This window comes from Arachis hypogaea, chromosome 1 (genome assembly GCF_003086295.3).
Source record: "Arachis hypogaea cultivar Tifrunner chromosome 1, arahy.Tifrunner.gnm2.J5K5, whole genome shotgun sequence".
Lineage (NCBI taxonomy): Eukaryota > Viridiplantae > Streptophyta > Magnoliopsida > Fabales > Fabaceae > Arachis > Arachis hypogaea.
The window spans coordinates 4,181,553-4,203,146 of NC_092036.1; the positions used below are offsets into that span (position 1 = coordinate 4,181,553).

The 21,594-nt window shown below is 32.5% G+C and overlaps 1 protein-coding gene and 1 pseudogene across 1 annotated transcript; both read left to right on the top strand.

The window, feature by feature from the left end:
- The first annotated feature begins 1,342 nt into the window (after positions 1 to 1,342).
- Positions 1,343 to 7,385, top strand: LOC112791210 (ABC transporter G family member 26-like; annotated as a pseudogene).
- Positions 7,386 to 13,920: 6,535 nt separating this feature from the next.
- LOC112791220 (uncharacterized) lies at positions 13,921 to 17,396 on the top strand. Its single transcript, XM_025833958.3, has 2 exons — positions 13,921 to 16,039; positions 16,739 to 17,396. Exons 1-2 carry the CDS (start codon positions 14,198 to 14,200, stop codon positions 16,847 to 16,849), a joined length of 1,953 nt encoding a protein of 650 aa, XP_025689743.1. The 5' UTR covers positions 13,921 to 14,197; the 3' UTR covers positions 16,850 to 17,396.
- The last annotated feature ends 4,198 nt before the right edge of the window (positions 17,397 to 21,594 follow it).

Below are 21,594 nucleotides of genomic sequence, written 5' to 3' on the forward strand. Positions count from 1 at the left end.
TTGGTGATGTGACTTTGAGATCTCCAAATCATTCGTAAGGTTTCAATGTCGTTGGCAAACTAAAATTCGTCAGAAGATCGAATTGCCATAATATTCGTAGATAAAGGATTAGCATCAAGCACATCAAGCGAATTTGAAGAAATCAAATCCTCGATGAGTTTCTGAAATATGAGTTAGATGCTCAGTATAAACTTTTTTTTTTTGATTGTGTAGCTCGTAGTCTCATTATAAAATTAACAAACTGCGTCACCATGATGAACTCATTAATTTATTATTGGATTGTAGTTCCACTATCATATGGCCAATGCTGGAGGGAGACCAATCTTCAGCCAAGATATAGCTCATCCAATTTTCTGTAATTGGATAATATTTCTGTTTTCTTTAGTAGAAAGAATCACATGAGTTGTTTTGTTTGTTGTTATCGACTCTACTTATGTTACCATGCTATAATTTGATTTGATTAGTATATAATATTTATTTTAATCAATTTAAGTTGGTCGAGTGGTTAACTCACTCATTCGATTAAGTAAATGTCGAGCGTGACGGATTAGTTTTATTGGTCAACGATTGACCTTAAATGGAATTTAGATTCGTCACGATTATCTAGGCCAACAAAAAAAAGTATATAATATTTGTTTCATAATCAATTTTAGCATTTTATTACTATCCGATATTTTTGCGTAATTCCTTAAGTGTTAGTCCAAACTATGAAGTGCGGATCAATTTCAAATAGGATATAGTTATTACGCCAAGAGATTTTGTACCTCCTATGATAAATTTGTCATTACACAATGTCTGTTTAATTTCTTTCTAGAACCCCTTTTCCCCCCTAATGTTTCTCCTATTCAAAAAATAGGTGTTCTCTTGTGTCTTATGTTAAGTTGCAATTCACATTCTTTAAAACCATACACATTTGGAAGGAACTGTTGGTATTATATGAAAAGTAGCAAAGCAATGAATGACACACTATGAATGGAATGTCGTAATGCCGAAAGAAGTGAACTTTATAAATGCATAGTTTCTTAACCAAACAAAATTTTATTCATTTTCTTGACATGTTCAAGTGTTCTTTTATTCCATACCATCATATTGGCTTAAAGGGTATGTTAATGAGGTTCACACCAACAACATGCCATGAAAAGTATGTGGCATACCAACCAAAATTTTGCTACCATATAATAACCTGTGAAATAGGCAAGCTCTTGGTCTGATGCAGTTGACTCATCAAAAATCAAAAAAGAAATTTTATCATTATTATTTTTTTTTTAATTTCTATTTTTTGGGGTACTAGCTAGCTATTAGAGACTTAGCTTCAAACTAGCTTTTAATGAGTTCCCAGGTAATGGAAACTAGAAGAGAGGATGCTGAAATTGAAGACATTTCAATAATGTCACCTCCATTAGTGGGTTCTATGAAAATTGAAGGGTGCAATAATAATGAGTTTATGTCTCATTCATACTTTCACAACAACTGCTCTGAGATTGATATTCAAATTGATGATTCCAGTTTCAATCAAATTGGCCCTCTCCCCATTTATCTCAAGGTACTTGAGATTAATAAATGTCTTCATCATTTTATTTTATATATATATTTTTAACGAAGAGTTGCAATCAATGAAGTAGTAGTGTGTGTTAACTACTGGTCTCGACCTTTGGCACCTCTTGGTTGATGGATTGAGTGCCTTCGTCCTGGAGATCCCCTTATTTATATATATATATATATATATATATAGTTCCAAGAATTTGAAATTTCAAGCTAATGAATTATAACTCAAATGATATAGTTTTTCTATACTCACTTAGAAATCGCGGGCTGTGGGTTAAAGTTTTTTATTCGTTAAACTATAGAGGCATGATCAAATTCACATTTCTTCTTTATTTCAAATCTGAAATTACACCAATTTGAAGTTGATTGGAATTGAATTTCTATGTACGGATAGTTAACGTAATAGTTAATAAAAAAAAGACTTAAATCTTATAAGATTTTAAATTCGATTTCTATTTACATATTATTTTAGTAGAATGCTTACTGTAGAATCTATTTAAACCTTAGAGCATAAATTTTTTTTACTTAAAAATCTAATTATATATCGTTATTTAGTTGGTCATTTAACTTAATCAATCTGATTAAATAAAATACAAATACTTAATCAATCTGAATTGACATTAATTTGCAGTTTGAAGATGTAGAGTTTAAAGTGAGAAACAATACACGAGCAGCTTCGAAAAACCCTGTGAAGAGAATAGTATCAAAGGTAAGTAGAGAAAATAAGAATAATAATGGGAAGGTGATGATAAATACAAGAAGATTTTGAAGGGTATAACAGGAAGCATTGGACCTGGTGAAATTCTAGCACTAATGGGTCCTTCTGGGAGTGGCAAAACAACCTTGTTGAGAGTCATAGGAGCAAGATTACTTGACAATGTAAAAGGAAAAATCACCTACAACGATGTTCGTTATACGCCAGCTGTCAAGAGGAGGTTAAGTGGTTATAACTTATAACAACCTTCCTACACATATATAACAAGATTTTAAAATAAATGACTATTTGTATCCATAAAAGATGAAAACGCTGACATAGGTACACACTAGATCGAAACTAAAATTGTATCCACACAAGATGTTTTCTATGTGACAAAAATGCCCACGGAAGACATCTTGCGTGGATAAAATTTAGTTTAGATTTATTTAGTTTAGATTTAGTGTGAGTATATATATCAGCGTTTTCATATTTTATGGATACAAATAGTCATTTATTCAAAGATTTTAATATTAGATCATACATTTAAAGATTGTTTAGATAAAAAAAAATATATTTTTGACTCGTCTAAATAATATTTGAAGTATATCGAATTATTTTAATATTTTTAGATAATTTTAAAACATAAATATGTACTAATAGTGTTATTGTTGTGCCTTTTTCTCCATTGACTTATAGGATTGGATTTGTGACACAAGAGGATATTCTTTTTCCACAATTAACTGTTGAAGAAACATTAGTTTTCTCCGCATTATTAAGGCTACCAACTAATATGAGCAAGCAGCAAAAATATGCAAAAGTGGACACCACTATCAAGCAGCTAGGCCTTGAAAGGTTTGTTTTTTTTTTTTTTATCATATCTTTGCACACATATGAAATTGTGTAGAACACAAAAAATGTCTGTGTTTGCTGGTAAAATTACTTGTGAAAAAATAAAAGTTCAAACAAAATTAGAAAATATGTAGGTTTTGAAATGTATATTAATTCATAGAAATATCAGATATAATCTTAAAGAATTTAGATTTTCAATAATATAAAAATATTTTACGAGTCAGATGTTTTTTCAAAATAAAAATTACCTACTTTCACAAAATGATTCATTATTTGTCTAAACTTATCAACCGAATCAAAATTTTGAGTATATTTTATAAATTTTTGTTCTTTTATTATTGATCAATCATGTTAAGTGAATATCTAAAATTATCTACTAAATTAGTCATTCATATAAAATATATATTAAAATATTAAATATACAATGAAAATAAATTAAATAATACACAAATATTTACGAATTGATTTGGTGACTAATATTTAGTGTGCAGATAACATATTTTATTGTCAATTATATCAGTGAAATAAGCTTTAGTGAAAACTTTAACCAAAGCTTAACTAGTTGTTCCTAATAATTCATGACTGAGTATAGATGTCGCAACACAAAAATAGGAGGGGGATATCTAAAAGGCATATCAGGAGGGGAAAGGAAGAGAACAAGCATAGGTTATGAAATTCTTGTTGATCCTTCATTGCTACTGCTTGATGAACCAACTTCAGGCCTTGATTCTACCTCAGCAAACAAACTTCTTGTCACTCTTCAGGGGCTTGCCAAGGTATTTAATTAACGTTCTTGAATCTATGGGATTAATTAAAATGGGAAATATATATTAGAGTTTAATTTTGATAATTTGCGTAAAATATTGGTTTGAGTATTCGGTTAGTCTTTATCATTTCACCAAATTTGTAATTAGGTCTTTATACTTTTTTTTCCTTTTAATTAGGTCTATATATTACTTTTAACTTTGTAATTAGATCTTTTCTAGTATAAAAATTATTAGAATTAACTGAATATTTTTCACAAATTGAAGGTATCCATAATTAAAAATTTAATTAGACCTTTGACCACATATTTTTTGTTAAAATATTCAGTTAATTTTAATATTTAAAAAAATGATAAATAGGTCCTTCACATTTTGATTTGTAGACATTTAAGTTCTCGAGAATTTGAAAATATATTTAAGTCACTGACTTATTCAAAACTTGGACATATTGATCCCTCATATTTAATTAGGTCTCTCAACCCAACGGAAAAATCATACCCCACTCCCGTTGTACTAACCTAGTTGATACGGGTGTACACGTGAGATAGTTTTTAAAATGGAACAAATTAGACATAGGGATCAATGTGTCCAAATTTTGAAGAGGTCATTGACTTAAATGTATTTTTAAATTTTCAGAATCTTAAATGTTCACGGACCAAAAAGTCAAGGATCCATTTGTCATTTTTTCTTAATATTTTTTACATGAAAAAGACCTAATTACAAAATCAAAAGCATTGTAGGAACTCAATTGAAAAGAAAAAAAGTATAAGGATCTAATTAAAAATTTGGTAAAATTATAGAAACTAATAGAGTAATTAAACCTAAAATATTTTATGCAGTCCTCTAATCATATAAGTCTTTCTATGACTATTCGCTGTAAAAAGTAGTTATTCTATTTCGCTTACTAACGGCAAAACTGCTTTACAATATCCGCGTCAAAATTAAATTCTATATACTATATGATAAAACAATAAGAAGAATGTATGTAATTTTGTGTATAGGCAGGAAGGACCATAATTACAACAATACATCAGCCATCAAGCAGAATCTTTCACATGTTTGACAAACTTCTTCTGATATCAGAAGGCTATCCGGTTTACTATGGTAAGGCCAGAGAATCAATGGACTACTTCTCTTCCTTGAGGTTCATGCCGGAGATACCGATGAATCCGGCCGAGTTCTTGCTCGACTTGGCTACCGGACAAGTCAACGATATAAGTTTTCCAGCCGAAGTTTTGCAAGATCAACTAACTAATGACCCTTCTAGAGCAGTTATTAATGTAAGAATTATTCACTACAACCACATTTATTATTTATTAGTTAGTTGTTAACTTTTTGTTAATGATGTTAGTATCTAAAAGTAAAGTATAAAGCTTTGTTGGAGCCAAAGGAAAAGGAAAACCATGGAGCAGCAACAACAGCAGAGCATCTTCAACAAGCAATTCAAGTTAAGAAGGAGTGGACATTGAGTTGGTTGGACCAATTTGTGATTCTTTCTAGGAGAACATTCAGAGCAAGATGCAAGGACTATTTTGATAAGTTAAGGCTAGTTCAAGCACTTGGCATTGCACTCTTGTTGGGATTACTTTGGTGGAAATCCTCAACCAACACTGAGGCTCAACTCAGAGATCAGGTCAGTAATAACTTCCATTCTATTCTTTTTTTGTATATGACAGACTAATAGCCCAAATCAATTTTCCAAATAATGTTTTAGTAGGAGAGTCTCCAGACTCTTGAATAGAGTTCAGATTCGCGACGGATTAATCCTTTATCTGTCGAGTTGGAGGATACCATGTAAAACAGGAAAAAAAACTAGTATTTAACTTTTTACTTCATGAGACAAGTTAATTCTGATATCAAATTCTCGTATTGGAAACTAACAAATTTAATTTAGTTAGTTTCTATCGTTATTTAAAAAAAATATAAAAATTTAAAAAATGTTTATCATTTTCAAATCAATTTCTTACATATAATGGAACAACTTTTCTTGTGAACTATTTTAACTAACAGAATGAAATGCTTGAGACTAGATTTGTAATTAAAATTTTATCAGGGACCAAAATATCCTACTAAAAAATTCATAGGAAATTATTTGAGGGTATTACTCCATATCATATTATACACTTAAATTGACAAGATAAAATTATAAAGTTATAAAAGACTCTAATGTTTTTGCCATGAATGGAGTAAAATTATGTTATTATGCTGATAAATTTATCTATTTCTTGAATATGTTTTTCACTTTTCGGAATGAATCAAACTTTTTGAATAAATCAAGAATTTTTTATTTTATAGATAATTTTGGTAGACAAATTTGTTTGGTAATTTAGGTACTTGATTTATATGTTATGTAATATGGACAGACCAACTAGGTGACATTTGAATATTGATGATATTGTACGTGTGCAGGTTGGTTTAATGTTCTATATATGTATATTCTGGACATCTACATGCATTTTTGGAGCAGTGTACGTGTTTCCATTCGAAAAGATATACTTGATAAAAGAAAGGAAAGCAGACATGTATAGATTAAGCGTATACTACGCATGCAGCACGCTGTGTGACATGGTGGCCCATGTTTTCTATCCCACTTTCTTCATGATCATTGTCTATTTCATGGCCGGCTTCAAGAGGACCGTCGCCTGCTTCTTCTTGACTCTCTTCTCCGTTCTGTTAATCGCCGTCACCAGTCAGGGCGCTGGAGAATTGTTTGGAGCTGCAGTTATGAGTATTAAAAGAGCAGGCATGGCTGCTTCTTTGGTGCTTATGTTGTTCCTTCTTACTGGTGGCTACTATGTCCAGGTATGGTGCCAACTGTTACAAAAACATTACGTTTACATAAAATTAGTTGCTATGTATTTGTGTATAAATATGGTGAAAACTCAGATGAAGTCGATTTCATGTGAAGTTGATACTGAGAGTCGTTCATGAAAATTTAGTCAAATCAGTCAAATCATCTAATGGCTCTCAGATATCAACTACGTGAAGTCGACTTCGGTAAAAGTGCTGATAAAAATAAATTTTGGTGTTAATTATGAATAATTCACATTCTAGTAAGTGTAATATTTTAACTGTTAAAACTTAAAACTGATAATAAATTTCTTGCATTAAGGTAATTTTAGCTGTAAAAATAATATTACTCTTCCTACCATAAAGATTTAACATAACTAAACAATATACAAGTCACTTTTTTGTGAGTGAACTATATAACTATGACTTGCTCATAACTTATATTGAAGGTTTTCAACTTTTCTTTGTTGCAGCACATACCAATGTTCATGCAGTGGTTGAAGTATTTATCCTACTTATTCTACGGATTCAGGCTTCTTCTAAAAGTGCAGTATTCCGGAGACCAATTATATGACTGTGAAAGTGAGGGAGGGTGCAGACCCTTGCAAAGTTCACCAACATTTAGCACTGTTAACTTGAAAGGTGGCTTGAAAGAAGTTTGGGTTGTGCTAGCCATGGCTATGTGCTTCAGGTTCTTGGCTTACATTTGCCTCCGCAGAAGAATTGATGCCTATAAATAATTTAATCGAATTTATTTCTTATGATGAATATATGCTGATCTAGATTTATATATATCTATCATGGTAAATTTATTGGATTATTTGAGAAGAAGAAACTCATTTGAAGCATGTAATTGTCACTCAATAACTGTTATATATATTGCTGACAAGCCAGGCAACGATGCAAAAGAAATTACTTATTCATTCTTTATTATCAACCAAATCACAAAAATTACATTTAAATAAAATAATTTTATACATATCTAATTATATAATATCATGCTAATAAAAATAATTATTTTTTACATTTATTATATAAATAATAAATCAAAAAATATATATAATTAAAAAATAGTATAAAATATTTTATATTATCATGTATCAAAATGAAGTTCTTATTATATACATGAAATGGAAAATGAAGTTAGTATCACGGGGAATTAACACATTTTCTATTATATGTTTTTTTGAATCCATTTTCGTATTATATCTTTCCACTGGTTAATTTCTAGACTATACTAGTTTTCTTAATAAAAAAAGCAATTTCATTTCACCAATCTTAGCCCAGATTAGTTTTTTTCTTTTTTTGGAAAAACATATTGTCGATTAATATGGATTCCTAATGAAATCCCAAAATGCAAGCTACTTGGCAATGTTATCCTGAATTTCTCATGACTGAAGTAGTTGACCAGGTTTCTCTCCCATTCCACTCCACCAAATGAAAGAAAAGGTGGTCACGCACGTGCACCTTTTTTCCGCCAAGGAAGGAACAAAGAAATAGCATACCATACTAGTTTTTTCTAAGCTTTTTCATAATTACTTAATTGCATAATTAGTCTCATTCATTAGTCGAGCAAAGATCAAATTCAGTTCTGTCCATTTGTACGAAGGGCAAAATAATTTCGGTCAAAAATAAAGATATTTTGGATTTTTTATTTTAGAATAACATGATCTTTAAAAAAAATTACCAAAATAAAATATTTGAGTTTTAATATTATTGAAATACAACTTTTGCAATTTGAATATCAAAATATAATTTTCCAAAAATTTATGTAAATCGCAGGAGGAGTCTTACGGATTCTAGTTACACGTAAACTGTTGTACCCTTAGAGTGGTTTATGTTGAAACAGGTTTGGCTAAACTACGGCAGGGGTTCAGCGGATTATGCCTGGACCTATTTCGCGTATAAATACCCATCCAGAAAAAGTAGTGTGATGTAGATCAGAGAGTCATTTTTACATCTTCAAAAATGAGTGAGGAGAGTTTTTTGGTCCTAGTTCACTGCTCTGGAAAGATAAAAAAAAAAAAGCAAAAGGCACGGCGTTAAGTTCACTGACAAAGAACCGGTCAGTGTTTTTGTCCGTTCGACAAGTACTTTATCATAACTAAAGACGAGCATATTGCAAAAGGTAAGGTTGTGTGGTTCCAAGTGGGTGAAGAAGGTATTCTATAAGATTTCGATTGCAGTTGTTTCAACTGGGGTGCAGTATGAAACATATGTGATAGGGTCAGACGAAGACATGCAGGTTTTGTTTCATTGTCGGCGCAGTTTTTCGGATGTGAGAATACACGAGCTGTATGCCAAGTTCGAAGATGGTTTTGACAGTTCTGGTGCATCAGCGCTGAATCTTCAGTCAATGACGGTGGGAGGTGCATCAACTCCGATGCCTGTCGTTGCAGCTGGGGGTCCTTTGGCTGAACCTCCATCTGTTCCACGAGTGGCAACTAGGTCACCTGGCTTAATTCCTAGACTGTTTGGTGAGGGTGAGCTGGATCATGTTGAGAATGAGATGCGAGAGGATGATCCGGACAATGAGTCAGATCACATATTGTGAGACAGTGAGGAGGATACTCCCAGGACACCACCAGCATGTCGAGGACCATCGAGTTCTGGTTCAGGCCAACAACCGCCACATTTCTCGACCTTGAACTTGGAAGCAATCGGCCAGCACCCGGATATAGATCCCACTTCCAGAAGCCAGGGGTTACACAAGGAAAATCCTTCTGGAGACTTTCAGATTGGCCAATCTTTCTAGACTAAGGAGGAAGTTGTGTTGAGTGTTAAGGATTATAGCATCCGTCGTGGAGTTCAATATCGGGTGATGGAGTCAGATCATCTGAAATTTCATGGGAGATGCAAGGAGTTTGGGAATGGCTGCACGTGGTTGATTCGCATCACACTTCGGCAGCGTAAGGGTACTTGAGAGGTTAGAAAGTACAACGAACCTCACACTTGCTTGGCGACTTCGATTTCAAGCGACCATCAACAATTCGATCACCATGTCATTTGTGCCAGGATATTTCCATTGGTTAGGGCGGATGTAGTGATTACGATAAAGGTGTTGCAAGAAGCTACGGAGGCAACATATAGATTCAGGCCTAGTTATAGGAAGGTGTGGATGGAAAAACAGAAGGCAGTTGCACAGATATACGGGGATTGAGAGGAGTTATATGCCGAGTTGCCACGTTGGATCCTAGGGGTACAAGCCACGATGGTCGGAACTGTGGCAGTGTTGAAGACTTCTCCAGTGCATGTTGGTGATCAGGTTGATGAGTCTACGAGGTACTTTCATCGTCTTTTAACTCTGGTTTGCCAACTCAGATGCCACACCTGATAGTATGTCGGGAACCACCTATCCCCGCCCCTACCGTCCTTGGCATGAAGTCAGTCAATGTTTGATGCCGTCTCAGGCACGTGCTGAACGCCATCGAGTTATGGCAACACCCTATCCACCTGGTGCCACTCAATGACAGCGAAGTAAATCAGACTAGTACATGCGCGCCATAACTGACTATGCTCCTCGGCTAGTATCTCTGGATGAACAACATCCAGCACGTCGAGCGCAGCATAAGGCTCCTAGACAATCTGCAAATGTTTACAGCATTATTCGTTAATCCGTTAAATACTTATCAAGTAGGAAAAAAGGAGCTAAAATTGGAAACAATAAACACACAACTTACATCTCGATCACCTAAGCGGTCCAATGCAAGCCGACACTGAATGACTCTCTCCTTCCTACGGTCGGATGTCAGTAAATACATGGGCCACCTGAACGAAGATAGTGTTATACGAACATATAATCTGATAACAAATAAGTTAACTAGTTGAACCTTAAAAATGAAAACTGAAATGCTAACTGCCTAAATATCGATACCTGGAAGCCAACGAAAAAGAAAAAATGTCAATCCACGCGGTCTGAGACTAGGGAACCGCTAAAAAATTCACGACTGCAGTAACTGGAGCGGGCCGGTCAAGTTCGTCACATTTCTGTAGGCAACCCGACACATACATTGATATAGCTAGGCTAGTGCTGTCGAAGCCCAATTGTAACTGCCCATCTCATCAAGTCTCGCCACAAAGGGTAACCACCGAATATGAATCCGATTTCCACTCTTATCACCAAACAACTGAGTGGATAACAACATCATAATATATGCCCGTGCATATATCCGTACAGTATTCTCAGTGGCATCCTGCGGCAGCACTCTGAATCACTCATGGAACCAGGTGAAGTGAACCGTAAACTGCTTCACCTTATTCAGCGGGGGAAGCTCGCCAAAGAGTTCCTGAAACCACTCCCAAGCAGGTCAGCCATCCTCCATCAGCTTCTCAAAATCTGTCAGGCACCCAGATACAGGAAAATCATCCACAGACAACCCCAACTGGTATGCGATATCCTGCAGCGTGATGGTGCACTCCCCGAATGGCATGTGAAAGGTGTGCGTCTTAGGGCGCCACCTCTCAATGAATGCGCTGACGAGGGGTTCATCCAACCAGAACCACCTTGTGTTGATCCTCGCCAGGTGGTATAGACCTGCCCTCTCCAGATAGGATATGATCCTGTCATGCAGAGGCATATTTTGTTGCCTCCAGACACCAGTGATGCACCTACTAGACTGTAATATGAGAGATGAATAACCAAAACCAAATGAGATTGTATAACTGACAACCATTCTAAGTTCAAATTAATAAGGCTTTAATATAAGACTCAAATTTTTAATTCAACATAAGCAAATACTAAACGTAACAAGATATAATATAAATCTTACGTTCAAAAAAGCTAAAATACAAAATTTATAATTTTTTAAATTTAAGAATGCAAATATAACCATTAGGTTCAACTTACAAAAATTACTCTTTAAGATTTCAAAATCTTAACATCCAAGACTATAATACTTGAATTTAAACTTACATGTTTAAAAGTTCAAATTTCACAAATTAGTTTTCAAACATGAACGATTGGGCAACAATAAATTTGAGTTTGAACCCTATGTCTTAACTACGAGAGAAACATCAGTCTACTTAAGCATTTAGACCTATCTCCTAATTTCAAAATCCTAATCCTATTTAACAAATCCTAATCCTAAATGACCCTAATCTTATATTACATTTTTCTGTTATATGAAATACAATAAAGAAAAGATAGCAGGCTTACCTCTTCGTTGATGCTGCCGGCTACGTGCGCAACACCGTTTAGATGGTAAAGACTGCGTTCATCTGCCATGATCCCGGCCCAAGAAAAATCTGAATCACTCCACTTTTCCTCCTCCTCCTCTCTCTAGAACGTCACTTTCTCTTTCTAGAAAGTTGGAAGTGTTTCGAAATAAATAATCCGTTGCACCCCTTCCGCGTATTTATAATAGAGTATAAACCGTTGGTCTCCTTCCACGATTTATGCTCATTTTAGCTCCCAACAGAAACCGTGGAACCTCTACCACGATTTCTATGCAAATAACTTTTGAACGTAAACCGTGGAACCCCACCCACGGTTTACATATATTCAGAATCCGTGGAACCCTCCCACAATTTGCATAGATTTCTAAAAAATTGTATTTTAGTATCGAAACTGCAAAAGTTGTATTTCGATAATATTAAAACTCAAATATTTTATTTTGTTAAATTGCCCTGATCTTTATTTAAAATTTTATTAAATAATAATGATAATTATTTTTGTGAGAATTTTATTTATAATTTATAAGATTTTAAATTTTATAATTTTTTTAATAATAAGATCAATTATTATTATTATTATTATTATTATTATTATTATTATTATTATTATTATTATTATTATTATTATTACCATTATTTTTTTCATTTTTATAATTATTATTTTTATTGTGTAATCATACTTTATTATTATTATTATTATCTTATCTATCATACATCATTATCATCATCAATATTAATACTATCAATATTAATATTTTCTTCTCTCAATTTGTGTTTGATGCTATTTAAAAAAAAAATCATACTAAAATTATTTTTTTTCTTACAATATTATTTTTAGCAAAGATTTTTTTCCACTTAATTACGAGTAGAAATTTTTTTTAAAAGTAAATTTAGTAATAATTCTCACAAATTACAAATAAAATCTCTTATAAAATTAATTTGGTTACTTTAATGAATTTTTTTATCAGAAGAGTCACATTGTCTTCAAATAAAAAAATTGAAAATTGAAGTGTCATTTTTTTTGGAAATTATTTTGTCTTTTCTGAGAATAGACAATAACCGATATTTACTCTTCTTTAATCAATATAATATTAGTTATAAATAATATAATATTTCTCCTGCAACGTGTGAATAAATTATTGAGCATAGAGATTAGGCACCGACCAATAGGAGGAAAACTCCCTTCTTTTATTCTGCAATTTTCCTTTTGCCTGTTTTTGTTTTGAATAACAATAACCCCGCCATGTTCATAACAGGTCCACACGTTACACGTAAAAGAAAGGCAGAAAGCAACCATTAATTAACTAAAATAAAATAATAAACCTATTCACCACCTTAAAAAAAAAAAAGAAAGACAACTTTGTTCAGAGCTTTTAAGATTCTAACGTCAAAAATTTATTGTTTTTTATAAAATATACATTTTATTTTTAGTGTTTTAAAAATTATTCAAATTTTTGAAGTAAAATTAAATCAAACTAAATGTTAAGAATAATTTTAAAAAATATTCAATTTTATTTTGAAGTAAAATTAAATTAAATTAATCACATATATTAAATATATAATAAAATATAAAATATAAATTAAAAATAAATAAATAATTAATAAATAGTTAAATTTATTTTTAAAAAATTATTTATTTGTTATTAAAATTAGTTTTCAAATTTTTTTAATTAAATTTATTCATTTTAAATTAATTATATTGATCTTTTGGTCATTTTTTTTTTATATCGTCAAAATTTATTGACGTATTAGATTGGTTTATTAATATGATAAATTTATAAAATTAAATCAAATTAAAACCTAACTAAAAGAAAATATTGAGATATTGGAATATCTCAATTTAAGATTGTTTGGTATAATTTTATAAATTTATCATATTAGCCGCCAATTAAAACTAATATATATGTGTTGTGATATTATTTAACGTCTAAATTCGACGCAATTAGTAATAAAAATAACAGAAACACTAATATAATTAATTTAAAATTTTAAAAAAATAAATTTAATTAAAAAAAGTTTCGAAGACTAATTAAAAAATGGTAATCTTCCAACACTATTCCGATACTTTACTTATAAAATAACACATTTATTTATTTATTTTTTAAAACGGAAGAGGGTTTTGTGCATTTAAACTCAACAAACAAATTTATAATAATTAAATCACTTGGAGATGGAAAGAAAAAAGAATATGGAACAACCGAACAACCACCAAACCGAAACCATTGATTCTTCATCATCTGGGTTGTCATTGACAGTTGAAAGTTGATTAAGAGTTAAAAGTTAAAACCCCTCCTGTTTTCTGACAAAGAAAAGGAATAAAAGAAAAAGAAAAGAAAGCACACTTTACATTTCACTTGTCTCTCTCTGCTGAAGCATCAGCATGGAACTCGTTCCATACTCCGAACCAAACACTTCAACTCCACCCTGGCAAGAAATGTTCCGATCCGCCTCCACCAGAAAACCCACTTCCACCCCTCAACCCCACGCGCCTCCTCAACACCCTCCCCAAAACCCCTGCCAACCACTACCAGACTCCAAACCAACTTTTTCCGGCGATCCCCAGGTCCGCCTCGCACTCTACATAGCCATGGCGCACGCTTTTCTTGCCTTCGCTATCTTCATCCTCTACGCCGTCTCGAAGCTTCTAGAAGCATACCTAAGACCCCTCCAATGGGCTGTACTATGCTCAATTCCACTAAGAGGAATTCAAGAAACCCTCGTTTCCTTCTGGTCCGAGCCGTTAAAACTCGGACTAACGGAAACCGTTCTCGCCGTTCCAGTTTCCGTTTTCAGAGTCTTCGTCGGTACACTTGTCGAGGTTCGAGAAGCTTCCTTCAGGTTCGTTTCTAGAAAGCCAAAATCCGTTAATGTTACCGCCAAGAAGCGTAGCGGTTTCTCCAATATGCTCCGCTTGCTTGTTTCTTTTGGGATTTTTATAATTGCTTATGAGAGGCTTGGTGGATTTGGGGCATTGTCGTTGTTAGGTTTAGGGTTTGTGTTCAGTTCAAAGAACGTGGATTCGACTATGTCGACTCTGAGTTCTTTTAGGAGTAACAGCTTTAGGAGGAGTGCGATTAGTGCTTTTTTCACCAGAGGGATACTGAAGAAGTTGAAGACTACTGTTGCTGTTGGGTTAATTGTTGGTATGAGTGTTGGGTTCTTGGTTGGTGTCATATTTTTCTCTTATAAGATCGGCGTTGAAGGGAAAGACGCGGTCATTTCGCTGAAAATGCATGTGGAGGAGAGCAATTATGCTGAGAGGATTGGTGTTAAGAAGTGGATGGATGAGAATGATGTTGCTGGGATGATGGATAGTTACACGACAAAGTTTTATGAGACGGTTTCAGATCAGATTGATGGTCTGGCTGTGCAGTATAATATGACTGAGTTGGTTACCGGGATTAAGCATTTCGTGGTGACTAGCTCTGGGAACTCATCTGCACAGACAAAGGCCTTGATGAAGCCCTCGCCGTACACGGAGAAGTTCTTGAGTTTGAAAAACCGGGTTAGGAACCGGGAGTGGAGCCAGATTTATGCAGAATTGGATAGCCTTTTCCGTGAACTTGTGATCACCCGCGAGGATTTAGTTGTTAAGGCCAAAGGGTTTGCCTTTAAAGGGATTGATGTGTCGCAGCGTATTTTTGCAAGTAGCAGAACTGTGTTTGGCAGTGGTGCGAAGTTCATGTTCTCCATTGCGAATTCCATAATCTCTGGAGCTGCAGAGGTTTTCAATTTTGTGTCTCAGTCAATGGTGTTTATTTGGGTTTTGTACTATCTCATCACGTCAGAGTCCGGTGGAGTAACAGAACAAGTGATGTGTATGCTTCCGATTTCAAGCTCCACCAGGGTCAGATGTGTGGAGGTTTTGGATAAAGCCATTTCAGGAGTCCTTTTGGCCACAGCCGAGATAGCATTTTTCCAAGGATGTGTTACATGGTTATTGTTTCGGCTATACAAGATTCATTTCTTGTACATGTCGACTGTGATTGCCTTCATTAGTCCTTTGTTGCCCATATTTCCATCGTGGCTTGCGACTATACCAGCAGCTATGCAACTGGTGCTGGAAGGCAGATACATTGTGGCCATTGTTTTGTCCTGTATTCACCTTTTCCTAATGGATTATGGTTCATCCGAAATTCTGGAAGATGTGCCTGGAAATAGTGCATATCTCACTGGACTTAGCATCATTGGGGGAGTGACATTGTTCCCATCACCACTAGAGGTAAATATTTAAACACCATGATTTCATTTTCCGATAATTATGTAACCAGTTCGAGCTTCTTAGGCTGTCACGCTAAAGGTTTCAATCAGCTGATATTGTTTCAGAATTTAACAATTATCAAGTATTAGTAATTTATGCATTTTACAGTAACTTACTTCACTTGGAAGCTTTTTGTTTTAGGCTTGAAGACTAGTCTAACTGCATAACTTGATATTGTCATGTTTATTTTTTTGAGCTTTGGAATTGGCTACTGTGATGTGGACTTCTGTAGGCTATGCCTTTGTTAGCAACTTTAAGATATAATGTGCCAAGCATTTAGGGTCCAATGAACAGCTCATGTAACCATGATTGAGAAAAATGTGGTTGCTTTTATAATTTTGGCATAATAAACACATTTGATTTTTCGCTTTTTAAACCTTATTTAGGAATTTAGGAGGATATGTAGGAAGACGATTAGGAGGGTATATCATTACTCTTTTTTTCTTTCACTTTTGTTTTTTGGGGAGGGAATGGGATGTATCGATTTACTAATAATTCCTGGTAAAAATTCTGAATTCCCAAGAGATTCTAACTCCTGAAAGTTTTGACAACATCATTCTGATCATGTTTGGTTTAATCTGTATATCAACTTGCATAGATAGACTTTTCTTGTATTCCATGACATTGTTAAATTGATTGAAGGAGTGTGTTATTCTGCAGGGAGCTATTATGGGGCCATTGATAACTACAGTCATGATTGCTCTGAAGGATTTGTATGCTGAATTTGTTCTTGAAGAACCTAAAGACAGAGCCAAGCAGAAAGAAAGCTAAGCCTCTCCCCTTGTCTATGATTGTGTATTCTTTGCAAGTAAAGTTTGGTGCAGCTGTGTTAATATTTGCGGTTCTGTTAGGGTTTGTTCCCGTGTTTCGATTTCGGAGAGGTAGGAGTTTAAATTCAAGCTTGTCACTTCCTTTTTTTACCCACCAAAAGCAGATCTCGCAAACATGCCCTTAGTGGAGTTCACTTTTTGGTTTGTGATTTTGCTCATAGTGTATCTTTAGAAATGGTCAATTGATCACAAATTAGAAGAGAAAAAGAATTAGGGCTTTCTTTTACAGTTTCATTTATCCATTTTAGTGGTCATCAAAGGTATTTTCAGTTTGGTGGCAGTGTTTGATATTTGTACATTTAGATCTGTATTTTATTGCCTACCGAGAAAAAAAGAAAGAAAAAGGGAGAAAGGGGGGGGGGGGGGGGGGGAATTTATCTGTATTTTATTCATGTAACAATTTTGCATACTCATTGTATCCGGAGAAAATAGAATCAGAGAGATACTCATGTAAGCTTGTTTTAGAAATATTATATTAGTTATCTTCATTTGCCTTTTTTTTTTCCTTCTGCTAGTGAGATGAGATTAATAGCAAATATTGCTTTTTTATTAAGTGGTTTAGCTAATAACTGCTATTTTGCTTTGCAGTTAGAACAGGGAATCATGATAAAAGAGGTTAAACTATGCTTTTTATTCTTTGTTAAAAGTTTTAAAATATTCTGAACGATTGGAGGATAAAATTGAATTAAATGAAATGATAGGAGGTAATCCCGAAAACTTTTGACACTCATTATGGATAAAGAACATTTTATTCTAAAAATGTAGTGGCAGCTGAGACTCATGAGCCAAAATAGGAGATTGTGGTATGGAAAACTTCAAATTGGAGTTGTATAAATGACATGTTATGGTATCTAAGCAAATGGGACTAAAATAAAGAGTTGGTAAAGTAAAAAAAAAATGAAAATCTAATCGCCTTTAAATCTAAGTAGTTACATGATAGAAGTTGCAAATTTAGTGGTAATTAGTTTCTCACTTTGTGGCTTTACCTTTTTTTAGACTTTGGAATATCTTCTTCTAAGTCAATCTATCATATCCCATTTATTATTGAATTTGGATCGTTTAAATTTTAGATTTTCATTTTAGAGGATAAAGTGAGATTTCTCACTATTAAATATTTTTTTATGTTTTTTTTTGTCTCACCTATAAAATAAATGGTGATTAATCATATTTTATCCTCTAAAATAAAATTCAAAATTTAGAGAATTCAAATCCTTTATCATTAGACCAAATCTAAATCCAATAGATTTGGGGTTCATATCACATTTGATAGTGAGTTGTGACTCAGGGTGTATCAAGTTTTTCTAAAATAAAAAATAAAAAATAATATTTTAATTATTCTTAAATCAAGATAATAAAATTTATAAATAATAAATGTTATAAATTTAAAAATAATTAAAATATTATTTTATTATTTTACCATCATTTTTATTTTAAACAATTTTTTTCTGTTCGAGATACAGTACTTTCTATTTGGTATGAGTGTAAAGATGAGTTTTATGGTGTCTTTTACTATGGTACCTAAATTGTCTAACTTACTTTTAAAAGTAAAAAATAAAATATTTAAAACAAAAAGTAAAATATTTAAAATTTATTAAATATTATCTATTTACCATTTTTTTGATAAATTAGGTATCATCTCAAAAACATTATAGTATTCACCAAGTGTAAAATTTCCAATATGTAATATTTTTCTTTCCCAATCACACAAGAACTCAATTACACAATGACACAAGTAGAACAACTCTGAAATCCAAGCGCAATATAGAAGGCATTTATGATGGCTGCATTGGTGAAGCACCCTCTTTCCTAAGAGCACCCCCTTATAATAATTAATTATATTAAATCATAATTAATATTATTTAAATAATTATATTTTTATTTAATTAATAATTTATATTAATTATTTAAATTATCATTAACATAAATAATCATATTAAATTATTATTGAATATTATATATATTTTTATATTAAATTATAAATAATTAAATTTGTTTACATAAAAAATTAAATTTAAACATTTTCACATTATAAAATAATTTTTGTTTGAATTATTTATTTTTATTTATAAAATTTAAAAATATTAATCATATTACAAAATTAATCGTTATCGTTAAAATTAGTCGTTATTATGTTATTGTTATTATTAATAAATTAATATTAATATTTTTTAATAATAAATTATTTTTGAATTTATAAATTTAAATAATATTATTGTAAAAAATAGTAATTATATTAATTTTAATTATTTTAATTTATTAATTAAGTGGGATTATAATAAGGACTAAAATTAGTTCTTCTTAATAGAGAAGAGAAAGATATTTTGAATTTTTATTTATTATTTATAATGCAAAAATTAATGTAAAGTTACTTTTATGATAAGTGGATCATAAATAAAAATTGAGATGAGTTTTCTATTAAAGATGGTTTTAGGTTTTACTGACTAACAACTCTGAAATCCAAGCGCAATATAGAAGGCATTTATGGGTTGCATTGAGCCATTGACCAAGCACTGAGAGTTTTACTAACTTCTACTATGAGCACATAGATTAAGTATATCATAAAAATAATATTTTATAAAATTATTACAAAAATTAATTATTTTATGTCTTTCATATATTAAATACATTAAAATTATTAAAAAATTTTATTATTATACTTTTAAAAGTTATGAAAATTATAGAGGAATTAAATTTATGAGTTATACCATGAAGTTATGAGAATGAGTAATAGAACGGAGGCTGAAAAAAGAGACACAAGTAACAGAAAACCAATTTAAATTTATGCCAGGTAAATTTACCACTGAAGCGATATACATATTAAAAAGAATGATGGAAAGGTATTGTAGTAATAAAAGGGATCTACATATGGTGTTTATTGATTTGGAAAAAGCGTATGATATGGTGACAATGGAGGTCTTATGGAAGGTTTTAGAAAGAAGGAGAGTAAGTATCGCATATATTCGTGCAATTAAAGACATGTATGATGGGCCACAACTTGTGTGAAGACTCAAGGTGGTATGATAGAAAAATTTTCTATTGGTATAGGATTGTACCAGATATCATCCTTAAGTCTATACCTTTTCACATTAGTCTTGAAAGTACCCACAGAGTACATCCAGAGCCTGTGCCATGGTGCATGCTTTTTGCGGATGATATCATCCTTATGGGAGAGTCAAGAAAAGACTTAAATAAAAAGTTAGACTTATGGAGAGAAGCTCTAGAAGTGTATAGTCTGTGCATAAGCCGTAGCAAGAAGGAATATATGGAATGTAAGTTTAGTTTGAGAAGGGAAAACCTTAATATAGAGGTGAAGATTGGAGAAAACATCCTACGAAAAGTTAAAAGTTTTAAGTATCTTGGGTGCATCATACATGATAATGGTCATAAGATCCAAACAGGTTGGTCAAAATGGCGGAGTGTATATGATTTTATATGTGACAAAAAAATATCTTTAAAACTTAAAGGTAAATTCTATCGCACCGCTATAAGACCGGCTATGTTTTATGGTATGGAGTGTTAGGCTGGCAAATGGGAGCACGAACATAAGTTGAATGTGGCAGAGATCATGTTGAGATGGATGAGTGGTCATATGCGATTGGATAAAATAAGGAACGAAGATATAAGGGAGAGAGTTGGAGTAGCACACATTGTGAAAAAGATGGTTGAATCGCGTCTTAGGTGGTTTGGACATGTGAGAAAAAAATCGATACAACACCCAATCAGGAGGGTGGATGAGATAGAAGATGGACAAGGGACGAAAGGCAGAAGAAGACCTAAGAAGATCATCTATGAGGTAGTCAAACGAGCACGAACATAAGTTGAATGTGGCAGAGATCATGTTGAGATGGATGAGTGGTCATATGCGATTGGATAAAATAAGGAACGAAGATATAAGGGAGAGAGTTGGAGTAGCACACATTGTGAAAAAGATGGTTGAATCGCGTCTTAGGTGGTTTGGACATGTGAGAAAAAAATCGATACAACACCCAATCAGGAGGGTGGATGAGATAGAAGATGGACAAGGGACGAAAGGCAGAAGAAGACCTAAGAAGATCATCTATGAGGTAGTCAAACGAGATCTACATGTAAACAGCCTCTCTGTAAACATGATACATGATAGAATACAATAACGTCGTTTGATTCATGTAGCCAACTCCACCTAGTGGGACAAAACTTTGTTGTTGTTGTATTTTTATGACAAATTAATTAGATCCTTTTTTTATAAGTCTTGATTTTTTTTTAAAATTTTTTAATATTTTTGGCACGGAGGTCGCAACTCATAACTAGTACATTTATTTTTTCTTTTTTGACTAGTACATGTCTTGTTTAGGATGTCCTTGGTTAGTATACACTTTAAGATATAGAAACTAAGACATAAATAGTGGGTTAATAGTCAAATTCATCTCTGAAAGATTGTCTATTTTTTAAATTAGTCTTCAAATGATTTTTTTAAACATATTAGTCCTTGAAAAATAAAATGTAAGTCAAATTAGTCTTTCCATTAGTTAGATAATGATGTGGTAGATTAATGCTATGTGTCACAAGATGATTGGTTGACGTGTCAGGTCAGTGACACTTGGTACGCCACATGTCACTTGACATATAAAAAAGTTATTTATAATCAAAATAGTCTCTGAAAATCTAGATGAAAGTCATTTTCATCTCTAAAATTTTAAAAATTAATCA